The 27,751-nt window shown below is 44.4% G+C and overlaps 1 protein-coding gene across 2 annotated transcripts in view; it reads right to left on the bottom strand.

Moving 5' to 3' along the window:
- Nucleotides 1-724: 724 nt before the first annotated feature.
- The window catches only part of Pcgf3 (polycomb group ring finger 3), a 37,659-nt gene continuing 10,632 nt past the window's right edge, over nt 725-27,751 (bottom strand). For both annotated transcript variants that reach the window (XM_005077407.4, XM_013118640.3), the window contains exons 2-11: nt 26,974-27,013; nt 26,570-26,710; nt 25,532-25,649; nt 24,320-24,416; nt 21,449-21,504; nt 17,734-17,841; nt 16,485-16,573; nt 7,111-7,248; nt 5,428-5,508; nt 725-4,792 (exon numbers count right to left, since the gene is read on the bottom strand). In XM_005077407.4, coding sequence (XP_005077464.1) covers nt 4,745-4,792; nt 5,428-5,508; nt 7,111-7,248; nt 16,485-16,573; nt 17,734-17,841; nt 21,449-21,504; nt 24,320-24,416; nt 25,532-25,640 — 726 coding nt within the window. In that variant the 5' untranslated portion in view covers nt 25,641-25,649; nt 26,570-26,710; nt 26,974-27,013 and the 3' untranslated portion in view covers nt 725-4,744. The remainder of the gene's footprint in view (nt 4,793-5,427; nt 5,509-7,110; nt 7,249-16,484; nt 16,574-17,733; nt 17,842-21,448; nt 21,505-24,319; nt 24,417-25,531; nt 25,650-26,569; nt 26,711-26,973; nt 27,014-27,751) is intronic.

The raw sequence follows: 27,751 nt of genomic DNA, 5'->3' as shown, positions 1-27,751 counted from the left end.
TCTATGGTACTTTTCTTTTCTTTTCTTTTTTCTTTTTTTGGTTTTTTGAGACAGGGTTTCTCTGTAGCTTTGGAGGCTGTCCTGGAACTCACTTTGTAGACCAGGCTGGCCTCGAACTCACAGAGATCCGCCTGCCTCTGTCTCCCGAGTGCTGGGATTAAAGGCATGCGCCACCAACGCCCGGCTCAATTTCCTTTTATAAAACAGCTAATTTTTATACACTGTGGCTAGGCATGGTGGCCCACACCTTTTGTCCTAGCACTCAGGAGGCACAGGAAGGGAGATCTCTGTGAGTTAGAGGCCAGTTCAGTCTACACAGAGAATTTATTTTTATTTTTTATTTTTTTTTGAGACAGGGTTTCTCTGTGGCTTTGGAGGCTGTCTAGTACTAACTCTTGTAGACCAGGCTGGTCTCAAACTCACAGAGATCCACCTGCCTCTGCCTCCCGAGAACTGGGATTAAAGGCGTGCACCACCAACACCTGGCTTACCCAGAGAATTTTAGGGCAGCAAGAACTACTTAAAGAGACTCTGTCTCAAAAAAACCCCAAAAGCTAAAACCATATCAAATAAAAAAAAATCTGTGTATTTTTATGACTATTTTCCATCCCTTGATGACTGAAACTACAAACGGAGAGGGGTGATTATACTCTGTAACATCATGATCTGTCGTAAGCTCTTACAGATACTTCAGGTAAAACATTTACAGTCCAGGAGATTTTAGTTAAGTTTTTCTTCTGCTTTTATTACAAGCATATAATTATTAATTGGCAAAACACTGAATACAAGCTTCACTATCATGAAATCAAAACATTAAGCAATATTCCAAAAAAGATTTCAGACAAAAACTAGCCACTGATGGTACAAAAATTACACACTAACACAATCATAAAAAATGTAAACTTTCAAATTAAACAGTCAAAAATCTGAATCTGCATCATTTCATACACCATGACAATTGTTAGTTGTGGCTGCATTCCAAGGTCAGAGAGCTCAGTGGTACTGCTGTCTGTGAGCTGATGTTACTTTCACTTGGGAGAAGTGTGTCATGTTGAGAGCTCGAACTGACGTGCTAAAGCGACACACACGTCTTTCTCCAAATGTGCTCTTGGATGGGAGTAAGTGACATTAGGAACACTGGCTGTGCGAGCCACGGCACCACACAGCTGTTCCTGTTGGGGGCCTGAATGGTAGTACTCCCTGCCCGGAGGAATGCAAGATATGCAGACTGTGGTGGTACAAGTAAGTGATTCTTCTAATCTGTGTATCCCAGTTTGTTTACTTGGTATATTTAAGATCAAGGCAGAGAAAACTTGTTTTCATGTTAAGGTCACCTGTGATGTGTTGGGGCTTAAATGATTTCCTGAGGAAACAGATACTGTGTGTGTGTGTGTGTGTGTCTGTGTGTGTGTGAGAGAGAGCGAGAGAGAGAGAGAGAGAGAGAGAGAGAGAGAGAGAGAGAGAGAGAGAGAGAGATCACTATCTGCACTAAATTTAAGTGTTTTAGGAGCACATTATATATTGATACATAAAGTAGAACTCAGTTGGCTCATTCCTGGAACATGTAATCTAATGATACATTTCAGAGCACTGTGATACACCACCCTGTATGCCCTCAGAAACAAAACACACCAGCCTCTAAAGATCCTGATGCCAGGGCAGGCATCAGGGGCCAGTAGGCCTATGAAAAGCAGCACTGCCAGGTTTATAGGTGGAGACAATGAAACCCCAACTCCCAGGATGGCTCAGCCACATACTCAGCTCAAGGACTTGGGTGTACCCACAGTCGAAGCCAAGCCTAACATGGCGCCATCTCATCACTTCCTGCCTGGCTGCTTATCTTTTAATATCGATGGAACATATCTACACACACACACACACACACACACACACACACACACACACACTCACGCAATCCCAGTTTACAGCATTCTTATAACAGTGGAAAAGGCAAAACCAAATAGCTGAATGCACAGATATTGAAATTCCACCCATATTCCCTTTCAGTTTAGTAGAATCGATGCTAGATCACAATTTAAACACTCTAGTAAATGCATGTTGGAGCCTATTGCACAAAAGCATAAAAATGCTCTTCATCCCTATAAAAACATACAAACCAAAGGCTACAAAAAGTAAAAGAAGCTTGCAAAACATCTCACAATTTTATCTTATATGCCTGTAAATAAAGCTGGACCACAGAAACCAAACAACTGGATGGGAAAATATGATAGAAGGCTTAAAATAGAATAAATAATTTTATAAAGTTAAGTTTTCTTTTTTTAACCCCCCAAATCTTAAATTCAATATTATATATTCTATCTGAGTTTTCTATTTTCCGTGAAAACGGTATTGAGCGAGACCACGTGCTGGGAGGCTGGTCCCGGGGCTGCCAGTTGGACGCACCGATTTCTAGCATCGGCAGCTATGAAAACAACTTCACAGGAGCTCCGCCTGCTGAGAAAGCTGGACAGGATCAATCACCAACTGATCCTAGTGTTCATGCTGGAAAAAAATAAAATTTGGCCTTGGGTGTCACATGGAGCTTTGCAGGAGTGAAACAAGGCGCCTGGAAGCTTCCATCTGACGCAAGCACTCTGCTTCATCTATGAGCGAGGTAAGGCTACAGGTCAGACCAAAGGGCGGAAGGGCATTGGGAAACTGCCTGCAGTGCAGACAGGCGCGTGATGGAATCTTAGAAAAATAGGTATTTTTTTTGCTGCTGAGGTTTATCAGGTTTAACGTGGTGACAGAAGCAGGGCTATTGGGGCAGTGGCGCCCAGCTAGGACATCAGGTGCGATGTCTGCCTCGCTGAATACTTAGATCTATCAACTTAGCACCATAGCAAAGTCAAGTGGTTCTAAAAGTAGCTACAAAGTTACAAATATATATCATGAGATCATACAGCCATACTAAGTTTGATCTGAACTGTAAATTGACTTTATTTTAATTTGGAGGTTTCTAACTGTTTAACTCTTCTTTAATCTCACCACATGGGGAAAATACCTAAATTCTAATGTAACTGCATTGTGAGAACACGGTCTTGCAGAATGTTGCAGCAGCACTTGTGTTCTGAGGTAGACAGGTAATATTTACGCATAAACCCTTGAATAATAACTCTAGAAATGATTTGGATGAATAGCAAACTCAGGAAACTGAATAATCCAAACAGTCCTGGGCTTAAATAGAGAGGTGAATTTTGATCAATTCCAAACAAAGAACTTGCTTTTGTTTTAGAAGGTCACACATTAACGATTGAGCTAATTTGGATGTTTTATCTTTAGTAACGTTAGGTCTCACTAGTCGCTGCTTCTGACACTGTGTAAGTAAAAGAGGAAGTAGAAGAAAAGAGGGTATTGAGAAACCCAATCCCAACTGTCAAAGCAAATCCAAGAAAAATTCCAGTTGCTAAGGCGAAGACTCTGAAAGCCTGGCCCTAAGGGACACACTAAGACCCTCATCTGCCCGCCGAGAGCAGAGGTACCGCAGGGATCACAGGGTTCTACAGTTCCCATGGGGTCTGGGAGGGCAGGAAGTGGGGGAGCTAAGAGGGCACCCAGACTGAGAGAGGTCCCTGGGAGGCCCAGGGCAGAACCCCTTCTCCTTACTCTTGCCTTCATATCCCTTAAGAGAGAATAAAGTTGGATAGGCTGGCATCTTATTCTCTGGCCCAATGAAACAAAACGAAACAAAATTACATGTGAAGGAGCAGGCTAACAAATAGTATCCTGTCTGTGATTAAAAAAAGCAACTTCTGCTGAACAGGTTGCTCAGTTACCTGTCCTGAAAAAGGAACCCAATGAATGCATGTTAACCCCGTGAGCAGGAAGGCAAGCCTGGGAATACCAACGGCCAGGAACATGGAGGCTAGAGGCCCCCTCCCAAGTGTCTTTACAAGGTCTCCCCAAAGGATGGCTTGTGCTGTTTGTTAATTGACAAACATAGCCGCCACCACATCTTGCCAGCAGAAGAAAAACAAACAGAGAAAGACGGGAAGTTCAGTAATGGCCTTTCCAAGGAAAATTACTTCAAGAACTTTCAACAAGCCAGTGCTGCACTGGCCGTATCGCCTCTAGTTTGCCTTACTGAAGGTACCGGAATTGCAGCCACACGACATTGGGAGTGAGGAAGGGTCTTGCCTTACCCACCCAGCACAGGCCAATCCCAGGTGCACAGCACAAGGCTCAATCAAACTGGGGAATGGTCCTCTCCTGTACTCTAGAAAGCGGGAAATGAAACACCATGGCTAAATAACAGTATTACTGCAAGCCTCTTTGGGTATACTTTAAATTAAATTTTTATATATCTCTTACGTCTTCAGGGAGCTAAAGGCAACATAAATATATACCACGAAAAGACTTTCAATAACTTAGGAAGGACTTAATGAAAGTACAAGTATTTTTGAGGCTTATCATGAAACCTAATTCATGAATTAAATCAAAACGAACTCAGAGTCTCAAGACTTGGAAAGCAAGCAGAGGTGCTGTATTCAGTCGTGGTGTGGAAACGTGTCACTATTTCACTTATTCTCTGGCCTGGGGACCTGAAGCAGAGACGAGCGAACTGCGAAGTGTTTTCATCCTCTGTAAACGCGTGCTGGTAGTGTCTTGTTGGGAGTGGATTCTCTCATACAAAAGTTATAAATATTCTCTATTCAGAAATCTGGTCCACATGGCACCCAGAGGCAACATTCCACGGCTCGTTCTGCCGTGTAGAGCGCTGGGTGTGGGCTGAGTCTGGCTGGGCTTACAGCAAGTCCATCTTGGGTCTGTAGTGTAGCAGGAGGGGCGCCTTCTGCAAGACAAAGAAAGACAAAGGTGGCTCAGGAACGTACAAGGAGCCTACACTGCGCACTCACCACAGGTACACACTGTACCAGCAATGCCACTACTGAATCCAGTTCTGGGGACAAGGGGTAAAAGTCATTGGTCTCAGGTGACTCAGTGGTCACCTGTGTGGTGTTTGGGACTCATGATAGGACCTGCGAAATCAGAACCTCGACTTGCAACTCCTGCCTGCTCCACTAGCTCTGGTCTCTCCTAAGCAGTTTCTAACTCTTCCAAACCTTGCTCTGGTCAGCACCAACTACTGGCCATCCCGGTCTCTGACTAGCACAGTTGTCTCCAACCCCTTCTTCCTAGGCAGAAACAGGGCTCGAAGTGAAAGAATGCATTCCAGTCCTGAGCAGGGACCACAACACCAGTTCCCTGACCCTACAGCTTGAGAGTTTGCTCTAACTGTGACAGTTACCACATCTGGTCCCCTACACTCAGTGGTGAGTGGGGTGGTGAGTAAAGGCCCTGGTTGAGTGGATGACTCCAGAAAGACAGCTACTCCACAGCAATGTCTGCAAATAGAAGACATGCATGGCAAGCAAGGATCAAGAATCTATCTAAAACCTGGCATCCAAAAGAACCACCCAGGCTCACCTTGAATCTCCACCTTGTAACAACCACGAACTTGAGAGTGTGGTCCTTGCCCAGGATCTCCTCGTTGCATAAAATGTCCAGCTAGTGAGAGAAGAGGCTTCAATTAGGTACATATTCAACCTACCATTAGAATGAGGCCAACAGTGATAGTCTGAACAATGGCTAGTACAGCTCTATATACTACTCTAAACTATTCTCAACCACTCACATGTACCTGCTGCAACATGCTGAATCTTCTGTCTTGACAAGGGCAGTGTGCCCGCTCAGTCCTTTCTACACAACCTCAGAACTCTTTCAAGGCAACACTTGAAATCGCTGACCCTTCCTTGATGGAGCAGGACTAGCTCCTGCTGTTCTTGCCCAAGTGCCACACAAGCCTGGGTTTCTGAGCCCATATGCTCACAAGTCTCTGCCACGAACCCCCACAACAAGCCCTGGGTTTCTGGGTCTACTTTGTTTTCAGTTATTTATTTGTAAGTGAGTGTCATATCCGTCTCCTGTTCATTCATCCATCCACCCACCTACTCACTCACTAAATTAAAAGACAAAGCTCTGGGACTACAGAGATGGCTCAGTGGTTAAGAGTACTTGCTCTACATAAGGCCCTGAGTTCAGAGACTAGCACCTAAATAAAAATCTGGGCATGACCCAGGCAGTGGTGGCGCACACCTCTAATCCCAGCTCTCGGGAGGCAGAGGCAGGCGGATCTCTGTGAGTTTGAGGACAGCCTGGTCTACAGAGTAAGTTCCAGGACAGCCAGAACTGTTCCACAGAGAAACCATGTCTCAAAAAACAAAAACAAAAAGCTGTGGAAGAACAGGGACAGGAGGATAGGAGGACTGTGAGACCAGCTGCCAGACCGGCTCCAGATTCAGTGACAGTGTGTCACAAAGGAATAAGGCGGAGAGGAAAAGAGCAGGATACCCAGTGTCCTCCTCTGGCCTTATCATGCTGCTCACAGGCACATATAAAACTGAAATTTATTATGTACAACTGTAATTTATTCTCAAATAATCTATTCTCTGTGTTTTATACATTTTCACTGTTATTTCCTTCCATACTAACTGGCAGGATAGGAAAAACAAATTAATTTTTTTTCCTTATTAAAATTTCCAAACAAGGAGCTAGAGAGAGGATTGGCTCAGTGATTAAGAACATTTTGGTACCCCTTGCCCATAGGGTGGCTAAAAAATGTCTGTAACTCCAGTTCCAGAGGCTCTGATGTCCTCTTTGGACCTCTGTGGGCACATATACATGTGAGTAAACATTCATACATATAAAAGAAGAAGTAAATTTTTTATAAGAAGAAAAACCAACCTAATTTCTCCTGGGTGGTAGTGGCTTGTGCCTTTAATTCTAGCACTTGGGAGGCAGAGGTGGCGGATCTCTATGAGTTCAAGGCCTGCCTGGTCTATAGAGGGATTTCCAAAAAGGAGGAAGAGAACTGACTTTTGCAAGCTCTCCTCTGATCTACATGAAATGCCACTGCATATGTACACACACACACACACACACACACACACACACACACACACACACACACAAATAAATCTAATTAAAACATTTTAAAAAGAATCTCCAAACAAGACTACTAAAAGGGGGGGTGTGTGTGCATGTCTGGCTGCTATTTTAACAAACAAGGCAGGGAAGAAGGCCCCGTCTCCACTCTCTGGCTGACACTACCTCATTGAAGGAGGACAGATTGAGCTTCTTGGCGATGAACTTCTTCAGGTGCAGCACTGTGGCTTGGGCTGAGCATCGGATCCACTTGCGCTTCAGGCCCCGTAGTTTGCTGCTGTTGCATTCCAGACAGATGCTGACCTGGAAGAGAAAGGACATGAGGTCGGGACTGCCACTCTTAGAGTCTTCTTGGATGAGCACTAGCTCCTACAGCTACGAGCACAGGCCTTCTGAAACCAGAACAACACTGCAGAAGGACTGTCACCTCAGTCAGTTTATACCTCCTTTTAAAGCCTCCTTAGAGTCTTTGTGATGCTGAGAAACACTCTAGCCTGCCATCTTGGTCTTCTTAACTCATAATCGCCCTGAGAGTTATGTGTCTGTATATGCCAAGGGCACTGAGTCCCTCATGTTCTCAAGTGGCTGCCCCTGTCCAGACAAGTCCTGTACTGAGCAAGGTTTGTAGAGGAAACAGGTGTGTTCTTGCCATAGAAAGGCCATGAGAAAAGCCTTAGCTGACACTAAGAAGGGTGCTCTGGGTGGGCCACTATTTTCCACGGTGGCATGGAACCTGCAAGTGGAGTTCACTGCTGGGCCCTAACAAGTCAAGGGTTCTAGGCAGAGCAAACGGAATCTGCTGCACAGAGACAAAGCCTTGGGATAAGGGCTGCAGAGAAAGTTCCTCCAACAAGGGTTCACTCAAACTCCTGAAAATTCAGGTAAAATAATTAAATTTGTATTAAGAGATAGAAAAGGAAGGATTAAAAATATAAGGTACTGACTAAAGAACATTATGCAGGCATAAAAATAAAATATAACTTCTAAAAATAGTAAATACATTCACTGAAGCTAAAAATATTCGGTGCCTTAACTGTTCAAGATAAAAAAAAACTTTCTCAAATATCATTTGAGGAAATTACTAGTGAGAATTTAAATTTAAAGGCAAAGATTGAATTAATTAAAGTATCAGAATTAAGGAAGACAGATGGGCGAATTCCAGACTTGCATAGAGTGAGGGACAAGAGAAGCCAGAAGTTAAAACTGAGTTCCCTGAAGGATGAGAGAGGTGAACCTGCAGGCCAGGAAAGCAAACGATCAAATGAAAACAAAGGCGCTGGAGAGGTGGCCATGGGTACTGTATGTGAAGCTTTTCCAGGGACGAAGGGTTCAGTTCTCAGAGCCCGAGCTGGTCAGTTCACAACCACCTGTAACTTTGAGCTCCAGGGTACCCAATGCTTACTTTTGGCCTCCACAGGCACCTGCACACATGTAGCTTGCACACACGCACGAACGCACGCAGGCCAGGCAGTTGTGGCCCACGCCTTTAATCCCAGCACTCAGAAAGCAGAAGCAGGCTGATCTTTGTGAGTTCGAGGCCAGCCTGGTCTGCAGAGGGAGTTCTAGGTCAACCAGGACTACAAAGAGAAACCATGTCTCAAAAAACAAAACAACAACAAAAACAAGGAGGAGGAGGAAGATGAGGAAGAAGAAGGGGGCAACTTAAAGGAAAGTACAAATTTCTTAATGTACCTTAAAAAATGAAAAGAAGCTGGGTGCTGGTGGCACACACCTTTAATCCCAGAACTCCAGAGGCAGGTGCAACTCGGTGAGTTCAAGGTCAGCCTGGTCTACAAAAGGTAGTTCCAAGACAGCTAGGGCTACAGAGAAACTCTCTCTCAAAAAACAAAACAAACAAACAAAAGATAAAAAGAAACACCACAGGCTGAGGTAGAGCATTGCTAAGACACATCTATTGGATGTGGTGGCCTAGGCCTGTCATCCTAGTACTTGGGGGGGGGGTAGAGGTAGGTGGATCAAGAGTTCAAGATCAACCTCAGCTACAGATATTTTCAGTACAGCTTGCTCTATGTGAAACCCCATCTCCAAAAACAAAGAACCCCCCCCCAAAAAAACAAGAATGAGAGAAAGGAGACACCGCTCAAGAGATCAGAAAACAGATTACCATTCCACATTACAGAGCAAGAATGAAAAAGAGCGCCTTTCAAACAACTATGGAAAAGATTCAGGAAGACAGATAGGAAAGAGTATTCTGATGGAAGCTCCACCCAGCCTCTGGTATCCATATACCTAGAGAGCCTGGAATGTCCTGGTAAAAGCTCCACTCCAGCCCCTGGCATCCACATACCTAGAGAGCCTGGAATGTTCCGGTAGAAGTTCCACCCCAAGCCCCCTTGCACTCACCTCTCTCCAAACCCTACCTCATATCAGGAAGCCATAAAAATGACGACCCCCCACCAGATGCTCAAGACCACACCCACAGGTATTTAAATTGCCCCCTCAGAAAACAGACATGTGGTTTTCCAGTCTCCCTTTCCTGAGGGTGGTTTGATTTGGTCTGATTTGGATTGCTGTGTTGGTGGTGAGGCTTTTCAAGGAGACTTGGAGGAATCTTAGGGGCAAGGTGCTTACTTATACCAGCTATGGATTTTGGAAACGTATGTATTCATTTAAGCAATTTGTAACCAGGAAAGTAATACAGAACTTGTAAAGCATAGACATGAAAAAAAAAATGAAGGAAAACATACTCTGCCACCAGCCCTACCTAGTGCCAAAAAGGGAAGTCACAAGAAAAAAAATAAACATTTTAAGTTAAAGCAGAAATCAACTCAGATTTATCAGTGGTCATGGGAAATTTGACTAACTTGCCATCTACATTTTCTAGGGGCTAGAGAGATGGCTCAGTGATTGAGAGCACTTGCTGCTTTTGCACAAGACTCAGGTTTAGTTCCCTGCACTCATATAACAGTTTATAATCATCTTAAAACTTATTCCAAGAATCTGCAGGCACAAGAATGGTGTACATACATCTACGTAAGTAAAACACTCATATACATAAAAATAATCTTTAAAAAAGAAAAATAATTCTGGTTTAATTAAATAAAATCTAGTTGATGTTAGATATTAGAGGAAGATATTTAAAAACTGAAATACTAGGATATTAACCAAAAGAAATATGGCTTAGGTTAATAAGAGAGAAGGCAAACTTTAAGAGAAATAATGTCCCTAAGAAGACACTCCCTAAGGGTGGAAATGTTTATAAATTTACATGAACCAACTGAGTGGAGGACATGCAATAGGTCTACAGTCAAACATCAGACAGTGCTTGAGGAATCCTGTGGGAGAGAGGAAGGAAGAGGGGTCAAGGACACAATAGCACACAGAGTCAATTAACCAGGGCTCATGTGGGCTCACAGAGACTGAACAGCAATCAGGGAGCCTGCATGGGTCCTAGGTCCTCCACACGTCACGGCTGTGCGGCTTGATGTGGGCCCCTCACAGGGGAAGCAGGGGCTGACTCTGACTTTTTGCCTGCTTTTGAGATTCCTTTCCTCCTACTGGGTTGCCTAGACTTATTGTGACTTGACAGGCCATGTTTGGTTGATATCCCTGGGAGGCCTGCTCTTTTCTGAAGGGAAACAGCGGAGGAGTGGATCCGGGGGAGAGGGGAGATGAGGGGAGGGCTTGGGAGTTGTCTGAGTTAGCGTTTCTATTGCTGAGAGGAGACACCATGACCATGGCAACTCCTACAAAATTAAACACGGAATTGTGGTGGCTCACTTAGAATTCAGAGGTTCAGTCCATTATCACCATGGTGGAAAGCAAGGCAGCATGCAGGCAGACGTGGTGCCAGACAGGCAACATGAAGTGTCTCACTGGGTGTGGCTTGAGCATGCAAGAGAGCTCAAGACCCACCTCCACAGTGACACACTTCCAACAAGACCACACCTCCTTTTGGGGACTAGTTCCTTTCAAACCACCACAAGAGGAGAGGAGGGAGGAGAAACTGTGGTAGGGATGTAATACATGAAACAAGAATTAAAAGAAAATTGCCCACACCTAGTGAACTTTGTGGATGGACTGCAGTGGCCCCCCTTGACACCTACTTAGCCAAATGGCTGCAGCTGTGGGCCAGAGTCTGCATCTTTGTGAGGTATGTAGGCCTGTGCTTAACGCTGGCTAGAGGACTCAGGTGTGGTCAGGAAAGGTGTGATCATGGACAAAGAGCCCCAGGGAGGCCCGAAGCACACCTATGCACACAGTCTACTCCAATGTGAGGAGCAGAAACAGCAGAGTGCATTCATTCCATGGGACTATGGGTCTGAGCCATCTGTGAGACAAGAGGAGGTGGCTGTGTGGCTTCCTAAGGCCCTGGAAGGTGGCACCACAGCACCAGGGTCTTTGTAAGGCTCAGAGGGTGAGGTAGAGCCCATCAAGGAAGATGGTCAGGGTGACTGATAAGAGTCTTTCCCCACACCGCTGCTGCTGTCCAGACCCCAAGGCATATGTGGGGAAGGCTGAGACCTTAGGGTGGAGGCCATGCTTTGCTGCAGGTAACATGGGAATTTCCTGTCTGCAACAGAGACTGTTCAGGGAACCAGGCCACAGGCTTTTACTTCCTGTCTCTCCTCTACCTCCTGCTCTTGCTCCACACTCTGACGACTTCCCGTCTTGCTCTGTAGCATCTGATCTGGATTTTAAAGCAGCTGCAAGAAACCCAAAGGCAGAAAGCTGCCTCCCCAACGGTCAATGCAGCACGGTCACCGCTGTCCCCTGGGAGAACAGCTAAAAAGCTACTTGGTGTACAGAGGCTGCTCTGCAAAGGTCTCTCTAGGTAGGAATTCTAGGAGAATTCAGAGTGACAATAGATGGAGGTAGATCAGCTTGAGACAATGGGGGGGGGCACAGAAAGGGACCTGGTGCTCCTGGTGTCCCTGCAGGAGGTGACAGACTACCCTCCACTCTTGCACAAGAGCCCCATGAAGAGGACAACGCTTGTACAGGAATCAATGTCAGCTGGAGACCCCCAGAGCCCACAATGGATGTTCAAAAAATAATAATAGTATCAATACCCAAAGCCCCACCATGGCAGACACGGGGGAGCTAAGGAAATAAGATTCACATTCCTACCCCTGTGCTAGCAGCTGCCCCTCGACCACAGGTGGGGTTTCTGGGTGTGAGAATATCTTATAGATGGCATCTCCTGAGAAACAGTGTGTGTGTGTGTGTGTGTGTGTGAGAGTGGGAGACAGACAGACAGACAGACAGACAGACAGACAGACACACACACACACACACACACACACACACACACACACACACACACACACACGTGATTAGAATCACCTTTCCACTCACCAACTGCCTGCTACTCAGGCTGTCCCAAAAGAAGTAATCAGGCCTTAGGAAAAGAGACCTGTAGCAACACATGCCTCATCGACAAAGAATGTGACATAGTTGACGGTTCTGTCCAGATGGCTTTTTCACTCTATGAACAAGGGCAAAAGAAAGGAAAAAAGGACCTAGGAAAGATTCAACTTGGGGCAAAGCTGAGAGGAGGAAGAAGAAATGAGGAAGGAGGTTCCCTGTGTGGTCCGGCTACACCAACCATGAGGCAGGTTCCTAGACAGCTGGAAACTCCCAAAAGAGTTAAGACTGAAGACAGGTGGGGCTCCCACAGGAAGATACCCTTCCATCCCTGTCAATTCTTCAGAAAACAGGATTTGCAGTATAGAAACTTTATCTACTTTTTTAATTTGGAGACAGGATCTCATTATGTAGCTATGGATGGCCTGGAACTTTATATTTAGACAAGGTTAGCATTGAACTCAAAGATCCTCTGCATCCTAAGTGCTAGAAATGAAGGTGTAAACCACCATTCCTGGCTTGATACACACTTTTTGTACGTCTCAGCCATCCACAAGTGTTGAGTCACCAGGTTATGCCAAAATTTTTATAAAAATGAGCAACAATTTATGATACTAGTGAGAAATAAAATTACAAATGACAATGACCATGACTCTCTGAAAGACCACACTCAAGCTTTTGGATGTGTCTTACTTTCTTCTGAGCCTAAGCCTGTACTAAAATTAAAATAACCTCATTAAATCCAACTCTGATTCATAAAAAAAATCTTCTGAAAAAAAAAAGCATTACTTAAAAATGTAAACTTAAGCATCTTCGAAAATGTAAGAGCACCATGAAAGACTGAAAAGATACAGTATCTCCAGATTACCGGGTGAGAAGGAAGGAATAACCGGAGGACGGGTCAACAGTAAAGGGAAAAGCAAGACAGCTATGGACACAATTGTTAGATAGGATCTTCAATTAAAAACACAACATAAAGCCTACATTACATACTAAAGCATCACAATTGTTAGATAGGATCTTCAGTTAAAAACACAACATAAAGCCTACATTACATACTAAAGCATCACACACGGCAAGGTCTCGAGAGAAACCAAGCAAAGTGGCAGCACCAAAGCCTGAAAACTCAGGAACCAAAGCAAAGAAATGGCAGAGAAAAGAACTCAGCTGGGGACAGCACACTCGCCCAGAGTGTGGGCCAGCCACGGCCTGTGTTCCCTACGACAAGTCCAACTGCGAGGGCCAGAGAGAAACAGACCAGAAAGCAGTGATGATTCAGGGGAACCTGGTAAGAGGAAATAAGTGTGAAATCAACTCTAATTCCTCCTTAGCCGGCTTGATGCCTTATTGTCCATCACAGGCTTCAACTGTACCCCACAGAAGCCTTGGGAAGACATAAACACAACCATTTCAAAGGCAAGGAAACTGAGGCACAGGCAGAGAGACAGTTTATGAAGGTAACTGCAGCTTAAGCTTAGGGTTAGGCCTTGAGAAGACGGGGCTGTAGGTCCCACGTGCTTAACTACAGCTAGTACAGACCAATCAGTGACTTAAAGCATAGCTTCCCTGGGCTCTCTGCACAACTGGACTGTGATGGTTTATCTTGGTTGTGAACTTGACACACCTGGAAAGGAGGAACCTGAACCCAGGAACTGCCGCCTCCCTCAACTGTTCTATGGGCACATCTGTAGGGAGTTTTCATTATTGCTAACTGATGGCGGTGGGACTTTAAAGTTGTACTGCATTCTATATTCTCATATCAGCATAAGATCCTGGGAAAACAAAAAAGCAAAGGTCATCGTTTAATAGTGATTTGTTTGTATGTCAAGCTGATGAAGAGCGCACTTGTTATGGCTAATCTTGGTTGTCTTTTTGACACATCTGGCAAGAGCAAACGTCAACTCAGGAGCCGCCTACATCAAATTAGCTGGTGGGAATGTCTGTGGGGCATTTTGTTGACTAATAATTGATGGAGATAGGCCCAGCCCACCGTGGACAGTGCTACCCTAAGGTGATCCTGAGTTGTATAAGAAAGCTAGATAAGCAGGCAGGCAATGGTGGTGCACACCTTTAATCCCAGCACTCGGGATGCAGAGGCAGGCAGGTCCCTGTGAGTTTGAGGCCAACCTGGTCTACAGAGAAATTTCCAGGACAGACTCTAAAGCTACAGAGGAACCCTGTCTCGAAAACCAAAAATGGAAAAAAAGAAAGAAAAAGAAAAAAGAAAAAGGGAGCTGGATAAGCAAGCCAGATGAAGGAAGGCCAGTCAATAAGCAGGGTTCCTCTGCGTCCCTGATTTAATCCCTGCCTCAGGTTTCTGCCTTCAGGTCCTATCTTGGCTTCCCTTGATGTTGGACCGTAAAGTGAAAAATGAAACAAATCCCTTCCTCCCCAAGCTGCTTTCGGTTATGTTTATTACAGCAACAACAACAACAACAACAAAAAAAAGCAAACTAGAACCTGACCACAGCAGGAGCATGGACTCCATGCCAAGATCAGCAGACAACATGCTCTAAATACCAGTGAAAGGAAGTAGAAAATACTATAGCCACAGCAGGGTGTGCAGGTGGACACTTGAGAACACTGTCTAGAAAGGCAAGATGACGGCCTTCATGCCTCTCCAGAAATAGTAGTAAGGCACAGCTTGTCAGTGCCAGGGATTGTACCCAAGGCACCCAGGAAGTTCACAGCCTGTGTGAGATCAAGAATATACACAGAGTTTAGTTCCAAAGGCCAGACCAAAACAAAATTCACTCCCCACATATGCTTTAAGAAACAGTAAAACTAGTAGTATATTTGGTATAAAAAGGAAAAGGCAAAAATTAACAACAGTCAACAATAGAAAAAAATTAAACTACAAAATAAAGATTAAAGAAAATATTTTAAACAATTCTATGCCAATCTATAGCAAACTGGCATAAGCATTGCCCAGGCCTGGGCAAGGTCTATCCATGGCTTCCAAAAGCACAGGACTGAGTCCAGGCAAGGACACTATTGCTCCAGGAAGGCTAGCAGGCACATGGCCCACAGGGCAGGGCCTGTCAAACCTGGAGATATTGCCTGAGATTTGCTCCAAGATACCTACAGACAATATCGACTGTCACCTCTGTTACTGATGCTTTCACTCACCACAGGAAAGAACACTTATCCCACATATATCTGCAAACCTATCCCTATTCTGTGGTGCTGACTATCATTAACTGCAGAAATGGACGTGTTAAAAATAAGATTCCACCATTCCAGCCCCAAATATACTGTTTCAGTTACTATGTCTTCTGATAGGGTCAAGATCACCCCCACTATGTGCAGCAATCTTATGGCTATAGACACACATTCACCTCCCAGTAAGCTCTACAGTAGCTGTTTCCTGTCAACTTTGGCATTATGTCTCATGTCAGACTGTAGAAAGGACCTCTCTTTCCCAAGGAGATCATGCTAAAATTCTTGGTGGTATGCATTGGCTCTTTGTCTATTCCCAACATGACTGATTATTACATGCTGATCGAATCAGCCATGGAGCAAAGTAAGTCCTGTTTTCAGCAGATTCTCTTAGGTTTTATGTACGACAGCATTACCTAGGAATAATAGCATCTTTGTTCCTCTTTAAGTGTCTCATTCTTGTTTCCCAGTTGCTGGGAGAGGAGTTCTAAACACAGTGACAGTCAATCAGTCATGGCATTTCCTTATTCCTTGCTTTAATAAGGTATTGATTCTATTTCATTAAAAGTATCACAACTGTTAGAACTCACAAATTAGAAAGTTATGTCAGCAGGGACTATGGCACTTATGTGATGATATGGTTTTTGTTTGTTTGACTTGGTTTCGCTTTTTTTTTTTTCAGCCGATAATGTGGCAAATGAGACATGGAGAGTCCTCAACATTGCATGCCCACTTCCCTTCATCATGCTGATGGGTGACTTCGGTTGGGGGCACAGCACAGAAGGCACCAAACCACCAAGAGTGTTTGCAGTGGCTGTAGAAAATAGAACCCGATGGTAAACCATGATTCTGCATGTCTGACATGCTTTGTAGTCACGATGTGCTGCTTGGATAATTAAAACAAACAGACAATAGGAATATAAACAAAGGTCAAGGAGTTAATAGGAGGAAAGCTCTACGACGTTTTACCCTGCTACAATTTCATGAGACACTGAAGTATGGCAACATGGGAATGAGCTGACGCCAGAGACATTACAGAGGGGGCATTTCACCTGCTCGTCACTCCTGTGGTAGTCGTTGTCCTCCTCCTGCTTCTCTTCTGCTGTCTCTTTATTGGAACCCTCGTCTGCTTTGGTTTCACCTTTTAGCACAAATAGAAAATGTTGTACAGGTTGAAATATCTCTAATCCAAAATTCTCTAATCAAAAGTTCTAGTACGTTAAACTTTTTGAGGTATAAGTATAAGCTTTTATACTTAACCCCATATGACAGGCTGTAAGTAGAAAAAGACAGAATTAAAATATTATATTCAACTTTTCCAAAAAAAAATCCAATTCTGAAACACTTGGCTCCAACCATATTGGACAAACAGAACCCCATATTAAGAAATCCAAAATGTTGTATTTGTAAACGCTCACAGTATACTAAAAATGATGTTGACATTCACTCTAATGAGAGCATACATACAAAGAGCCCAGTGATAGCAGTTAAAACCATTCTGCATGTTTGCTAAGGAACTAAGCAACCCTGTGGTATGAGGCCCTATGGCTGCAGCTGGGTGAAGCAGGTTTTGGATTATGTGTCTCAAGTGGCTCAATGGATTTGGACTAATGTGTCTTAAGGGACTCAGGAGATGGAGACAGTGACCAAAACTGGTGATCACAGCAGAGACAAGCCTCCAGGATCACTGAGCACTCACCACAGCCACCTACTTCTCTAAGTAGTCTGGCTCACTGACCTTTACTGTTCGGACACACACTCAAGACCAGATTTCTACCTCCATCTACCCTACTCACCCCCACCCAAGCCTAGTCAGGCTCTCACAGGGACCCGGGCACCAACTCTCCTCAGGCTATTAAGGATATACAGGGTGGTCTTGAGATACCTTAGGAACTTTCATGGTCCCACTAGCAAAGTTCCAGTACTCAAGATTTGAATAATTTATTAGATATAGGCTTAAAAGCACAAATTAATTTTATGCTCAAATCCAACTGGCATTTGGGCTCTTTACCAAAAAGCAAGTAAAGTTAGAATCTTATCTTAAGGATTATCTACCTTCTACAGTTTTCTCTTAGGCCCCCTGTCCAATTCTGTTCTTTTCCACATGACCCCTAGGAATTTTCTAGTTAGTATCTCTTGTAGTCTCACCCACATGTCCAGCTACCACGGTTGATGAAGAGCCTTTTCAACAACCATCATAATATAGTCAAAACCACCTAAGCCTTGAGATAAAGTACTCTGTGAGGGAAAGCCTGATAAATGGGCCTCTGAATTGCACGGTGGCCTAATGCAGTTACTCACCATTGCGGGGATCTAAGTGTTGTTTGGCTGAGCACGCCTCCCCCTTGATGTCACCTGGTACCTCCATGCCCAGTTTGTGATAGAATTCTCTCTGTTTCCTCATTTCCGCTATTAAGAATGGAGACAATTTTAATATTCAGTAAGATAGGACTTAAATAGTAAAACTGCTCACTAACGTCATACAAATAAACTTGCCAAGTTAGATGATGAGTCTGAAGGATACTAATAAGAAAACAAGCACAGGTCAGAACAGGAACCTTACTGCAATGTTCGAGAACACGGAGATAGGATACAAGTGGGAAGAGCTGGTGTAAGAAGGCAGGCTCTGGAGCTGTGGGGATCCTGCAGGAACTATGACCCAACCCCCTCAGCCCTCTAGGAAGGCATGGGGTTATTCATCCCCTGGAGCATGCCAGATCTGAGGGACTCCCCAGAGTGTGACAGATCCTGAGGAGGTGGCTCAGATGACCTTCACCCATCACACTGACAACGCAGCTGCTAGTGCAATCCTATGTACTATATACCATTTTGGCACAGACAGCTTGGCAATCCACACATGCGGCCAAGTGTTCCCAACTGTCCCTATCGCCATAATGGTCAAAATCTAGAACCATCTGGCTGCCATTAAGTGCAGAAGAGCTCTTACTAAGCTGAGGGTAGTAGATAACACCTGGAAGACCAGGACAGACCCAGAACCATGTCCTGGAAGCCTGGGTTTGTGTGCCAAGGTCCCTTGATCACATCAGAGACTACAGCAGTGCCAGTGGCCATGTCTCCTTGAACTGGGTGAAGACTGCCCCCTGTGGCTGTGGGAAGCAGTGGCCATGAAAGAAATGTAAGAAAAAGAGTAAACAGAAGCTTCCAGCATACAGAGAAATTTTATTCTTAAAGGCGGGCATGTCGTCATGCCCAGGGCTTCAGATGACTGTGTTATCCAACACGGCAGCACGGTCTGTCCTCAGATGGTCAGCGTACAACACACACAACTGCTTAGACCAGGCTGATACCTGTCCTTGGAAGAAATTACCACCCACAGGAGAGCAGCTTCTGACTTTCAGCAAAAGCTCTATCCACGAGGCTAAAACTCAGACCCTAACAGCATCCATCAGATCCTAAAACTCAAGACCCTAACGGCATGCATCCATCAGATCCTAAAACTCAAGACCCTAACGGCATGCATCAGATCCTGTCCACTTCACAGAACACACAGATGGCAAAGGAAACTTAAGATGATTTGTTTAAACCAAAATTCTACAAGTAACTGTAAAAGATACTTTACATGTAGTCAACCAAGAAATGCTTTGTTAAACTTTTTAAATTTTTACTTATTTATTGAAACAGGGTCTCACTAGGTAGCACTGGAACTCATTGTGTAAACCAGGCTAGCCTCTAAGTCACAGAAATTAGCCTGCTTTTGCCTCCTGAATGCTGGGGTTAAAAGCATGTTCCATCATGACTGGCCTTTCTAAACTTTTCATCTGTACATTTGTCTTTCCCAAGAGACCTGAAACCCCTACAGAGCCTAAAACACGTTCTATACATGTCCAGCCTGAACAGATGCTTTGCAAAATCTGACTGTATACATATAAACCGGAGCATGGGACAGTTTCTGACAAAGGGAGGAAGAGCTGCAACCTTAACACCAAAAGCAGAAGCAGCTCAGATTCTGTCACCATGTTCACTGCCTGTTATCTTATTTTTCAGCTATCATAATAAAAGGGATGAAAATAACAATACCCCAGTGTGTGATTTGAATCAGAAATGTCTTCTGAAGGCTCCCTCATTCTTAAGGTTGTCAGCTGTGGGGCTCTTGGGAGAAGACTGGTTCAGGAGAGCTCTAACTTCAATGGGTAATCTGAGAGCATTACTGAGAGGTGTAAAAGGCAGGGCCTCGCTGTAGGAAGCAGGTCCCTGGGCATGCTTCTAAAGAGCTTGCTCCTAGTCCTTCTTGCCTGTATTTGCTCCTCCATTTCCTGGCCACCACAAGGTCAGCACCTCTGCTCTGCCAGCACCCTTCCATCATGATACTCCTTTGCTTCCCCATGGCCCACAAATAATAGAACCAGATGACCATGGACTCAAAACCCTAAACAGCACAACAAAACTAGTTCTCTGGGGCGTTGGTTACAGAAAAAAAAAGGGGAGGGTCTAATATCCAATGTCAGGTATATACAGATACAGAAACACTCCCAGGAATGTTGGCACAAGCCTATTAATCCCAGCACTTGGGAGGCAGACACAGGTGAATCTCAATGAATTCAAGGCCAGCCAGAGTTCGTCAGACCCTATCTACAAACAAACAAAAACCCCACCAAAACAAACAAATAAACAGATACAAAGAAAATGCAGAGAATCATAAGGACATACTTTTAAAACCTGTACTCTACCAAATTGGAAAATGTGAAAGAAATGGATAATTTTCTCAATATATACCATCTACCAAAGTTAAATCAAGATGAGATAAGCAATTTAAACAGACCTATTACCCCTTGTGAAATGGAAGCAGTCATTACAAGTCTCCCAACCAAAACAAAAAAATCCCAGAGCCAAATGGTTTTAGCACAGAATTCTACCGGACTTTCAAGGAAGAATTAATGCCAATACTCCTCAAATTACTCCATAAAATAGGAACAGAAGGAACAAAGCAACTTCTCTTATGAACATGCAAAATCTATACATAAAATAATTGCAGAACAAATCCAAGAACACATCAAACAGACCATCTACTGTAGTGAGATACCCACCCACACCCCCACCAAGCTTGCTCTCCTGGTTCCAGGCGGGTTGCAGAGAGCAGCCTCCTTGGAGCCGGAACTTGCAGTGGTCATCTGTTTCCTGTGTAAGTGCCTTCTCCCCAGATAAAATTATATTAACCTAATTGATCTTAGCCCAGTGAATCTTGATCCTTGAGTACATATCTGGTGCCCAACGTAGGGCATGAACCTATGACCCTGAGATTAAGAATCTCATGCTCTACCCACTGAGCTAATCAGGTGTGGTCAGCGCTACCAGTGAGGTGTGTGGGATGGTTCAACCCCAAACCACATGATCATCTCATTAAATGCTGAAAAGGCTTTTGACAAAATCCAACACCCTTACATGATAAAAGTCCTGTAGAGACTAGAGATACAAGGGGCACACTTCAACATAATAGAGGCGATTTACAAGTCCACAGCCAACATCAATCTAAACAGAGTGAAACTCAAAACATTTCTACTATAGTCAGGAATACGACAAGGTTATCCACTCTCTCAATAACCAAAAGTCTTAGCTAGCACAATAAGACAAACAAAGGAGATCAAGAGATTACAAATGGAAGCAGTCAAAGTATCTTTATTTGCAGATGATACCACTGTATGCATAACTGACCTTAAAAATTCTTCCTGGAAACTCCTACAGCTGATAAACACTTTCAGCAAAGTAGCAGGATACAAAACTAACAAACAAAAATCAGTGATCACAGCACAGAGACCTTCATGTACTTGGCTACATCCTTATAAAATTCTATTGCAAATGCTTCTGAAGATCTCAGCCTTTTATCTTGAGGTGTTGCTGTTTCCCAAAACTAACACAGCCTATGTATCTCAGGAAGACAATGGAGAATCTAGAACTAAGAACAGACATGTTGGAAATGGGGACTCTGCTGAGGAAGGGGTTTGGGTCCAAGAGCCAAAGCCCTAGCTATGGACCTGGGCTGAGCAGTGTTTCAACTCACCTTCCTGGAGGCCTGGTACCAGCTTGTAAACAATGTCCTGCATGGTTCTGTCATGACTGCAAAAAGAGAAGAGGTTGGCAGGGCAGGGTCAACCAATGTAGATGCTATAATTACTTACATCTTCTATTTAACAACTCCAGGCTGGATTTTCTTCTAGTTTGCAATGACAAACATGTTCTAAAAGTTATCTAGTCTCGTAAAACCAAAAAAAAAAAAAAAAAAAAAAAAAAAAGGTTATCTAGGACTTGAATCGATGCATCAGCTTGCTGGACAAAGGGTAGGCTCAACTTCCTGTGCACAGGCAAATGTGAAGGTGCAGAGCTGCTTTATCTACAATATGGCTCCTACTATAGTTTGCTATTTTTAAACATAAAAAATGTCAAGTAATTTCTTCAATAAAGTGAGAGAATTGCCTAATTTTCAAAGCCATTTTAACTTCTAATCCTTATTGTATACACCTGTATGAATCTAGTAACTGGTCAATGATTACATTTCAACAAATACACAGGAATCTAATCAACCTGGGCTCAGTCCAGTGGCTACTCATGGGCAAGTCCTAGTAGTGCAACTGTAGCCATCTAACTGCTGTAAGGCCATCACTCACTGCATGAACCAAATTCTTGTGCTGTGAAAGCTTTTGGCTATGAGGCCCAACTGTACATTTTAATACAGGGCCCTTCAAAAATTTGATGCCCATGACATACTTTACCACACCCATTTAGCTTCTGCTAGAGCTCACAGATCAAGACCATGCTGAGTAGAGTTGGTAGTCAGAGCTCCACACTTGAGTACCAAGCAATGATGCCGAGCTTTGTCTACTGTGGAGGCCTAAAGGGGACTAGTGGGAAACACAACAGAAGGTACTTTTTGGATGGAAGGCTCTTAAAGTGGAGCTGTTTTCTCAAAATGAGCATCCTCACACTGCAAACTGACAGAGGCTTTTTCAACACTCTCTGCAAGTCTCCACCACCTGCTTGGATCATCCCTGCTACTGCTGGGTACACATCTTTCTACCCTAAATCTTGAGATGTAAATGCTGAAGCCAAGAAAGCCCCATCTACATAATACCATAGGGCTTCCTCTCCTTCCCCGCTGAAGTAGAGAATCAGGCAAGAGGTTTCAGTAGGTGAAACAAAGTCAGGAGCAGAGCATGGCACCATCAGCGGTATCACCCTAGACAATTTCAGACGGAACCCAGACACTGTCAGTGAGAGAGGGGCTAAGAGAGTTGGGGATAAAGCTCAACTGGTAGAATGTTTGCTTTGCATTCACAAAGCTCTGGGTTTGATCCCCAGCACTGCATAAACAGGGTTATGGTAGAACATTCTTAAAAAATCTTAGTTCTTCAGAGGCAGAAGCAGGAAGATCAAAAGTTCAAGACTACATAAAACCAGAGAGACAGAGAGAGGCTAAGAGCCTCTAGAGGTCAAGGGTTTATGGCAGGCAATAGCTGCTATCTAGATCATAACATAAGTCATGACACTCAGGCCAAGATACCTCCCTGCTTCCTTTACTTATCCAACACCTGGTCCACTGCTGTGCTCCTCCCCCAATTCTCTTTCGTGTCTGCACGACAATCTAAGCTTGCATTACAGGATCTGCCCACAAGATAGCTCTTTAGTGTTCTGCCTCCTCAGCAAACTCCAGCAACCCTAAAGAGGGCAGCAGCCTCCCCAGCCCCAAGGAAGCCCCCTCACCAGGTTGGAGACCCTGCTTCTGAGCTCTACAGGAAACTGCGCCCCAGAGAAAGACGGTGACACAGCCTATGCTATCTATCTATCTCATGAGGACAGAAAAAGCAGAACAGAGCCCAGAGACAGGTGGCATCACAAGGAAGTCCCAACAGTGAGTTGATGCATGGGAAGGCACCAGGCTTAGGGATAACTATGGTAGTGATGTGCCTAGAGTCATCATGGTGACAAAACTAAAAATGTACCCCTGATACAGGATTAGCCAGAACACAGAGCATAGGAATTTGGTTCAAGAGACAATGGGAATCTGGACAGAGTTCCTTTTTTTTTTGCTTTTGTTTTTTTGAGACAGGGTTTCTCTATTGTTTTGGAGGCTGTCCTGGAACTTGCTCTGTAGACCAGGCTGGCCTCCAATTCACAGAGATCTACCTGCCTCTGCCTCCCGAGTGCTGGGATTAAAGGCGTGTGCCACCAACACCTGGCTGGACAGAAGTTCTTTAAATCAGATGTCCCCACCCATTCTACATGTGGGACACTGGCAGGGACTCAGGACAGTACTTAATACAAACTGCTAGACATTTCCACATGTTCACCACATAGGATATGTAGACCATGAGGTCTTTTCCAGAGAGTGATTCTATAAACAGATGATTTGGCAATAAAGTTAGGCACACAGAAAACACTCTCATCTCAGGGAGGGAGGCAGAAACTGTGGCGTCAGCAGTACTGGAAGTCTAGAGGGGCTTCCAAGATCAGACAACTCAACTTGAACTGCTACTGAGTTGACATGCTGTACAACTTTAAAGTGAAAAGCAAATACCTTTTCCTTTTAGTTCATTTTCTCTGATTCCCTCATGTCATATTTCCTTCAGAGTGACCTTTGAAATCAGAAATTCCACTTACAGGCCCTTGCTTCCTCGGCTCAAATTCTAGCCCAGGGGGAAGTTACTACTCTAAAGAAAGGGAGGTGTGAGGTCCCTTCTACTTCAAACTTTTAGTTTGGGAAAACTTGTAAGATTTTAATAGTTCTCATGGTCTCCAGAGCAGGTGCTACTAGATATTCAGTGGCATGGCCCTGGTCACCTGCGGTGTAGCATCTGGGGGCCCAGGCCAAGGCGGCCACTAGTATGCAGATGTATGGACATGACGGCTAGGGAGCACCAGCCATGGTATCACTCACCCAATATACTGCAGTGGGTGGCTCTGATGGATCACGATCCTGCACGTGGGGCAGGTGTTATTCTCCTCCAGATACTTCACCAGGCAGCTCCTGCAGACTATCCAAAGGGAGAGGACGACAGCAACCCAGAAGAGAGGTGCCAGTTGGTACCATGCCCAGTCAATTAAGAGGGCACTCACACAAACGACCTCCTCTACATAGTTCCTGACCTCTGAAAAGAAGGTGCCTTTGGGCCGCACTGTGCGGTTACCACCTGTTACACACTCCTGGCCTGGGAACTAACTGGAGAAGAAACACCAAGGAGTGGTTGTCTAAGTCACTATGTGGCAAGATCATGAGAATATAACTGATACTTAAAAATCTGCATTTTGGCCTAAAAGGTGATAAAACTGTCTAATACATCAAAACTAGGTAAAATTCAGCAAAATTGTACCACCAATTTCTAACAATTCAATTAATCGTAGCCTAAAAATTCTTTGAAAATGGAAGACATTTTCAAAATGCAAAATGTATAGGATGGAAGTTCTATGTGTTGGTCACTGTATGCACTGTCATGCAGCAGTCACGCCTCTAAGTGATCCACACAGGATGTCTGTCTTCCAGTGAGACAGAAAAACTTTTAAAAAATCTTAGGGGGGTTGGAGAAATGGCTCAGTGGTTAAGAATACTTGATGCTCAGTTTCTAGCATCCATGTGGTGGTCTGCAACCACAACTCTAGTTGGACAGGAACCAATCCCTTCGTTTCCAAGCCTCTCCTGGTATTGCAAGCATGTAGTACACATACATTAACACAGGCTAAACACTCGTAGATATAAAAATTATAAAATAACTAAAATAATGACAACAATATAAAGGAAAAAAAAACCTATCCTGAATAGGTTCAGGCTCGACAAGCAGAATGAGTAACAGGCAACAGGCACCATACTGAACCTTGAAATCCCACAAATGCTTGACTATTAAAAAGAAAAGACTTCACTTGAAATTTCACATGTACCTCCCTGCTAGAAAAGAGTATCACTACACCAGAAACAAGAAAAACAGTTTTCTTTTGTTCACTTTCCTGACAGAAACTTCCCTCCAGAGAGTTACCTATGGCAACCCTAGTTTAAGATAAGTTTTCCAACTACCCCTCAAGACCTCTGTTCTTTTCTGGCCCTGTGCTGGAGCAGCCCCTACCCCATTCAGATCAGAGCAGAACTGGCTGTACTCACATGTGTGCAAACACTCAGTCACTGTAGTTGCATCAATGAGGTAGCCGCTGCACAGGCGGCACGTGATGTGGGCGTTTATGTCCCAGAGTTTAATCTTCCTGGTCAACATCTTTGGCTTCTGCAGGAAAAATACACTGAAGTAACTGTGATGACTAATCTAGGTTGTCTACTTGACTACATCTGGAATTAACTATAAAACTCAAGTGGCTGTGTATACCTGTGAGGAATTTCTTTCTTAATTACAGTAGGAAGACCCATTTTTCTTTTGAGGCAGCAAGGACACAGAAGAAGGAAGCCTGCTCTCTTTGTCTATCTTGCTAGCAAATCCATCCCTTCACTGGCTCTGGAACCTACTTCTTTGGGATTCTAGTGTATACTGAAGACCAGTTAAGATATCCAGCCTCACGGACTAAAAAACGACTGGATTCCTGAACTTGCTGCTGGGAGTCAGTCATTGTTAGACCGGCTGGACCACAGTCTGTTTGACTAATACACTAGGTGTCTGTCTCCTTCCCAGTCTGACTTCCCTCTACCCACAGATGTAGCAAGTGTAAGAACCCTTCCCATCCTTTTTGTCAGACACATGGCCCATCTCTTCTCAGCCTATCATCGAATAATGAGTGACCTACCTCAGGCCTCAGTGGTAAGTGGAGTCTGAACCGCAACTCAAGGGACTGTCCCTAGCCACCACACTGTCTACCAGAAAGACACAGAGCCCAGTAGGAAGCTAGATTAGACCCTGTGGATCCAACTTCACCAGCAGCCACTTGGACCTGGACCTGTCACATGGCCTGTCAACACGATAGCAGGGTCATACAGCCCCAGAAAAGCCCATCTGGGCCATGGTACCTTCTAGCTATGGACCTCTCTTAGGCAAATGACTGATGGATATAATGCACCTGCCCCACCCTGAACCAGTGGCACTCTAGAGAGACAGCATGCAGAGTAAAAACAGGGTCAAACTCCTTACTCTTCAGACAGAACCCAGACCTCCCTATCCTAGACGGCATGGCCCCTTAGGAGAATCCCAGATCTCACCTCTTCTGGATGTCTGTGAGTCCTTCCTCACCCGGTGGCATGGAGGCTTCAGGCCACCAAGTGGATGTGATGATCCCTCCTTACTCTGTGTTCTGGCTGGCTTCTGCACCTTCCTTCTGTCCCTTGTTCCTTTCCCATTTTCTAGCACAAAAATGGAACTGTTAATTCAAAGCACACTGATGCCGGTCCTGCATACAATCCCACATTATACCTGTACTATATCTTAGATGAGTTCCATATATTAAATCAGGGGACAGGGCATACTAGAAATGCTGGAAGACAAGCAAGAACCACAAATAACCCCACAGTCGGCTGCTAGAGACCAAACTTCAAGGAAATATGAGGTGGCTACCATACTGAGTCATAGGTAGCCAGAAAGGGGTATCAGCTTCAGCTACGCTTACCTGTGAATGACAGCCTGGAATCAGGGCTACATTGTGAAGTCTGTGGAGAAGCAGAGACGGGTGTCAGCATGGGTGATCTTGTCTCACCCTAAGACCCTAGCAATTCTCAGTACTGTCTGGTTGAACTCGTCCGCTCATTTACTTGCTGTACGCGTACCCAAGAGTGATGGTTCAGAAGGTGTGCCTCCCAGAGTTCCTGAGCCCCACCCAAGCCAGAGCAAATGCACAGTTTACGGTGTAAGGGACAGAAAAGACGGCTCCGTTGCTTGCTTTGGGGCCCAAGAGGCAGGAAGAGGTATTAGTGGCTTAAGGACTGATCACATACAGCCTGGAAACGATGTAACATAACATGCCCTGGAATGAGCTCGGTCTTAAATGCAACTGAGATAATTTCACCTTTTAAATTTTTCTAGAACTTCATTTTTAAAGAGTTTTTATATTTATGTGTGCATGTGTGTGCACCCCTCCCTCCCGCCCCTGTGTGTGTGTGTGTGTGTGTGTGTGTGCGTGTGTGTGTGTGTGTGTGTGTGTGTGTGTGATGTGTGTATGGGTGTCTTGCAGAAAAGGGAATTGGATTCCTGAAGCTGAAGTTACAGACTATTATGAACTGCTTGATGTGGGTGCTAAGAAAGGAACGTGGTCGTCTGGGAGAACAAGTATGCACACTTGACCACTAGTCCTACTCTCCAGCTTCAGAACACGTGTTTATTAACTCATCAACCTAGGAAACTTGTACAAAATGAAGAAGGGGAATGAGGAGGTACGAGAGAGAGTATGT

Source organism: Mesocricetus auratus, unplaced genomic scaffold (genome assembly GCF_017639785.1).
Source record: "Mesocricetus auratus isolate SY011 unplaced genomic scaffold, BCM_Maur_2.0 Super-Scaffold_100031, whole genome shotgun sequence".
NCBI lineage: Eukaryota > Metazoa > Chordata > Mammalia > Rodentia > Cricetidae > Mesocricetus > Mesocricetus auratus.
Note: the sequence above shows the minus strand (reverse complement) of the source record. Positions and strands in the feature narration are given on the sequence as shown.